This window comes from Motacilla alba, chromosome 15 (assembly GCF_015832195.1).
Source record: "Motacilla alba alba isolate MOTALB_02 chromosome 15, Motacilla_alba_V1.0_pri, whole genome shotgun sequence".
Classification (NCBI taxonomy): Eukaryota; Metazoa; Chordata; class Aves; order Passeriformes; family Motacillidae; genus Motacilla; species Motacilla alba.
This window is the reverse complement of record NC_052030.1, coordinates 13,284,097-13,289,801: the sequence shown is the minus strand read 5'-3', so window position 1 is coordinate 13,289,801 and position 5,705 is coordinate 13,284,097. Positions and strand designations below refer to the sequence as shown.

The 5,705-nt window shown below is 50.4% G+C and overlaps 1 protein-coding gene across 1 annotated transcript; it reads right to left on the bottom strand.

The window, feature by feature from the left end:
* Positions 1-1,570: 1,570 nt before the first annotated feature.
* On the bottom strand, positions 1,571-4,422 carry FZD10 (frizzled class receptor 10). Its single transcript, XM_038152827.1, has one exon. The coding sequence runs from the start codon at positions 4,392-4,394 to the stop codon at positions 2,646-2,648; it is 1,749 nt and encodes a 582-aa protein (XP_038008755.1). The 5' UTR covers positions 4,395-4,422; the 3' UTR covers positions 1,571-2,645.
* Between the last annotated feature and the right edge of the window lie 1,283 nt (positions 4,423-5,705).

Here is a 5,705-nt window from a genome sequence, read left to right as displayed (position 1 = left end):
TTTCATAGGAAAGGTGCAGCTCTGCCCTGGTGACAATGCAGGGCCTGAGCTGCCAACTGAACAAACTCAGAATGGCAGCAGGAGCTCAGCCATGCTGAACATCTATCTTCAGTTTTTTCCCTTCCAGAATCCTGGCAGCAGGCTGGCAGAATTCATCAGCAGCAATGCAAGCAAATAATACTCCACAGCCCCAGAGCAGTGAGGTGTTTCTTGCAGTGGCTGCCGCAGGGTGGAGCGAGGCTGGGACCATGCCCTGAACAAACCTGTCCTGCTGAAGCCAGCTCTGGCCCTTCTGTCAGCTGGGAATTTCCTGAGCTGACACACACAAACGAGGCACACACCTGAAGGCTTCCTGCAGCAATCTGCAATACACAGGCCATTTTAAAACTGTTTCTCGGGATCTAGTTTAGCCACGGGTTTAGCTGGAGCGTACACAGATGCACAGGCATTAATTCAGCAGTTTCACGAGTGGAATTGTTTAGTGCAATGTCCTACTTTGGCTGCAGCACAGTGTCCTCTGACAGGATTAACTTCCAGGGCATCTCAAAGCCCTGTGTCAAACAGTGGCACACTGGCACAAAAGAGAAAAAGGATCTTTTCTCTTCCTCAAAAGATGAATTTTGTATCACAACTGCTTTATCTATGCGCACTTTAGACATGAAGATTATTGATAATACCTGCAAGATCATTTCTGCCGCTCAAGTTCCTCGTCACTGCTGGGAACACTTCAAAAGAGTACAAAAAGGCAGGAATTTATCTGTCACACGGCACAGAAAAGTTGAAAAACCAGACCACTACTAAAGAACCTTTTGTTGGAAAATGCCCAGCCGCGACACGACTGTCACAAGGATCCCCACTCTCCCAGTAAGACCCGTTCTTTCCGTGATGAGACCCCTGACAAAGGCTTTTCTAGAGCAGCCTGGCTGAGAAAGGGAGGCTCTATCCCTGATCCCCCAGCCCGGCCAGCACCTGGAAAACTGCAGGGAAAACTTCAGCTTCACACAAAAAGATGCTCCACTAAAAACTTCTTGAAAACGTATTTACAGTTTGAGCTTCATCAGGTAACTTCGCTGAAGCAGCAGTCAGATCCTGCGTTTGTACTTCCCGGTGTCCCCCAAGTCTGTGCACAAACGGTGATGCTTTCAGCGGTGTTAGAGAGGGGGAAATTCCCTGGAGGGTAGAGACTGAATTGTGCTCCAGCTGTGTGAAGTGAGGCAGCGATCTTTAACATGCTGAACGTAGCCTATGCGCATTTTAAAGGCTGTTAGGCGAGGATCACTGCTGTAATCTCGGCGCTTTGTAAACACGGTCCTGCTCTACACCGCTGCAGCTCTTTACAGCACTGAAGCCCATTCCGTTTTCTCAGTTGCAGAGGCTCACAGAAATATCAACATCCATTTATTTCATTTCACCCTGCCATTTCTTTCGAGTAAATTACTGTTCTCTCTATTTATACTTGCAGGCAAGTATAACAGCAATTATTATATTCCAAGCGTGCTTTTATCAAATGATCCAGGAAACAAGTTTATTAACTGCAAAGCACATCAGAGAAAGTTTAGAACACACAAAATTATCAAACTAAAGAACATATTTTATTTTTAATAAAATAGTGGAGCATGAAAAATAATTGTATATTACAAATATATACAGCACAGAACTGTGCACCCCCAGCACAGTAAAGAGCATCACTCTATACAAAGCTTCCCTTTGCAGAATCTAGTGCTTCTTGATCTATTCATAGTGAGAATTTGTTTAACAATAGAAAGAGTCAATAAGCCCTTTGGGTCTCTTTGAATTGATCCCCCCCTTTTTTTTTGCACAAATCAGTCCAAACGTGTATAACATTGGCTTGATTTCCATTAAAAAGCCACAAAATGTAACACTAAAGGGTTTCTGAGGACTAGACCTCTTAGTTCTTTTGTTAAGAGATTTCTTTTGTTGTCTTTATGTACAGCAAAATACTTGTTTCTCTTTTCATGTCATGGTAAGAAAAAAAAATGTATTGCACATTATTCTTATTCACAAAGTTTGTGTCTGGTGCAGGAAGTTTCTCTTTTGGTGAAAGAATATTGGTGAGCATTGTAGACTGAGCCTATTTTTAGGCACTCCAAGCCCAGTGGGCTGAGAGGAGTTGTGAAGGGTTTTAAAGTTAGCACGGAGGTTTTCCCAGAGAGCATCCTCGCTCAGGATAGGCCTCCTCCTGTCCCTGGACAGACAATGCTCACTTGGGCACTTCTAAAATCAAACCACTGCTCCCTAAAACTTGGCTAGACCTTGTTACTCAGAGAGCTGGAGAAAACCCAGCCCAGCTACATGAAGAAGTTACATAAGTGTGGGTTGTTGTGCTTGGTTTTGTTTTTATGTTGTTTTTCTCTTAATCCGAGGGATGGATGTGATTCTTAACTACAAATTAGTAACAGAACAGACTGTTTTAATTCACAATATTTCTTTTACATAAAACCTTTCCATGAGTACATTTACCTTCAGTTTTTCACCAGGTCCTGAATTCAGCATGATACATTTTTGTGCCTTGAGATATTAAAATGTTCTGACAAAAAAAAGCACCATTCATTTTTTAATTTCTGACTGCTGCTGTGGACATTTGTAAGTCTGCGAGGTGAGATACAGTCTTTTCTAAAACCTGGTCACACACAAGTGGGCGGTTGTAATGTTGATTCATATTTTGCAAGGTGAGTTTTCTGTGGATGTTGAGGTTTTTTGTAGATTCCACTACTCGTAATAACACTCGCAGGTTTTCTCCTACTTCTCTTCTTTAATCTCCGACTACAAACATTTTGCCAGGATTGAAGAGTCTTGGAAGTCCAGATCCACATGCCACTAGTAATGCCCACAACTAATAACATAAAAATTTTGACCATAAAAATTTCTACTGCTGGGATAGAGTTATTCATCATGCAGTCTAAATTTTTAGTCTGATTGTTCATCTTGCATTTCTGTTGAGTTGCCACAAGTTTCCAATAATCCATGTTCAGTCTCTCATAAAAATAGCAAGCTATCACGCAAGTCGCAGGCACCGTGTACAAGACTGAGAAGACACCAATCCTGACCATAAGTTTCTCCAACTTGTCGGTGTTTTCTCCACCTGTTTTCATCACCCTCCTGATATGAAAAAGGGCCACAAAGCCAGAAAGAATAAAAGAAGTGCCAATGATTAGATAACAAGCCAAAGGAATGAGCACAAACCCCGTCAAGGCGTTCACATCCATGCTGCCAACATAGCAGAGCCCTGTCAGCTCGTCTCCAGCCACCCTCCTCATCACCAGGATCATGATGGTCTTCACGGCCGGGATGGCCCACGCTGCCAGGTGGAAGTAGCTGCTGTTGGCTTCGATTGCCTCGTGCCCCCACTTCTTCCCAGCCGCCAGAAACCAAGTCAAAGTCAGGATCACCCACCACAAGGAACTGGCCATACCGAAGTAATACAGAACCAGGAACACGATGGTGCAGCCAGTGCTCTCCAGCCCCTCCTGGATGACATAGAGCTGGCCGCTGTCCCTGTCACAGGCGATGCTTTCGGCGCCCGAGAAGAGGCGGATGATGTAGCCCACCGAGTAGACACAGTAGCACATGGACAGGAAGATAATGGGCCTCTCGGGGTACTTGAAACGCTGAGGATCTATGAGAAAAGTGAGCACAGTGAAAGCGCTGGAGAAGAAGCACAGAATGGACCAGATGGCAATCCAAATGACAGCGAACTGTTTGTCATCCCTGCTCCAGTAAACATCAACCCCTGGCGTGCAGAGCGGCGCGCAGGAAGCGCTCTTTTCCACATGGTGGAACTTGCCGGGATTTTCACAGGACGCTCTGCTCAGGCTGTCCTTGTGCTGCTGCAGATCGTGGCCGCTGCTGGGCCGCTGGGGACGAAACATGGGGGGCAGCATGCTGGAGCCCCTGGGCGGCTCATCCGACCCGTTGTTGGGGGCTTCCATGCACAGGTAATTGGGGTCGTTCTTTTTGGGCAGTTTGCTGCAGTCCAAGGAGTCCGGCCACTTAAAATTGAACTGCTCCATGATCGGCGAGCACTTCAGCCTCGCCTGCTCGCACATCACCCTGCAGGCTGGGATCGGGGTAGAAACCTGCTCCGTGCACATCGGGGCATAGAGGGAGCACAGGAAAAATTTCAGATGGCTGTGGCACCCGTACTCCACCAAGGGGGCAAACTCGTGCAGCTGAATGGCAGCTTCCCTTTGGTTTTCGTGCCCCATCAGGTTCGGCATCCTCGTCATGTTGTAGCCGATATCCTTGCACATGGGGATCTCGATGGGCTGGCAGCGGCCGTCGCCGGGCCGCTCGATGTCCATGGAGCTGATGGCCGCGCAGCAGCCGCTGAGCCAGCAGAGCAGCAGCGCGGTGCTGCCGGCCGCCGGCCCCATTGTGGCGGCTGCCGAGCGGCCGGAGCGCGGGCCGGGGGCCGCGGGGCTCAGAGCAGCGGCCGGCCGGGCCCTGCCCGCCGCAGCATCGCCCCCGAGCGCGGCGGGGCCGCGGGGCCGGCGGAGCGGGGCAGCATCGCCCGGGCCGCCGCGGCCCCGCGGGGAGCGCCCGGGCGGCGGCCGGCGGAAGGGAAAGCGCCCCCGCCGCGCAGAAGCGCCCGACTCACTGCGGGCAGCCCGGCAACTTTCTGCTCCCCGGGCTTCCACTTTCGCGATCCGCCTGCCCACCTCCCTGCGCTCCGCTCCTTCCCGCGGCCCGCTGCCGCTGCCCGGCCGAGCGATGTCCCGGGCGGTCACCGCGTCCCCTCGCACGTGTCCCGGGCGGCTTTCGCTGCCGCCGCTGTCTCCGGGGGTTCTCCGCTCCTCCGACGGGTCGCAGCTCCTCACTTTCTTGCCGAGAGGTGGAGATTGGTTTATCCGAGCGCGGAATAAAGGAGGAGGAGGGGGAGGAAATATCTAAGCCATGGAAGAGGGGGGCCTGAAAAGTCCCCCCCTCCTCGCCGCCCTCTGGTCTGGCTTTGCAATAGGTCGGCTCCGCCGCGCTGTGCCGAGCAGGGCTGGAGTGTGCGTGGTGTCTGTGCCGGCTCCGCTCCCCCCGCCTCGCAGCTCCTGCGGCCGCGGCAGCTGGGGCTTTTGGGGGCGGCTGAATCCGAGGAGAAAATAAAGTGGGGAAAAAAAAAAAAAAAAAGCTACACCCAAGAAGAAGAAAAAAAACCTGTGCAGGATCCGCCTCGCATACGACATCCACTTTGCATGAGAAAGGTGAAGCTGACACGGTGATTACTTTCCAATCACTCGGAACGCCTTGAAACCTCCTTAAGGACCCCTACAGGTTCTCCTTGATCGGCACAGATTAGAAAAAGCCCCATTTGTTTCTCTCTCCTTCTCTCTTTCCTTCCTTTCTGCTTTCCCTCCCGTTGCCCTCTGTTGAAAGTTTAACGAGATCTTTTCTGTAGAAGGCGTCAGCCTGCCCTCCCTCGCTCAGGTAGGAAGCCAGGGAGAGCGAAGGCTTCAGACTTCGTGTCTCCTAATAAGAGGGTTGAAGGTGGTGCCTCCTTGACTGCCTTTATTGGAGGGGGGCAAAGCTTTAGCAGGGAGGATGTGGGGAGGAGGATGCATTTTATGGCGAGTGCTATAAACTCTTCGCTGCCAGGGTCATAAAATATGGTTGCTTTCAGCCTGGAGTCTCAGCTTTTTTCAAATGTCGTGCTTTGTCTCGAATTCCTAAATGAACAGGACAGGCAGGATTGCTGG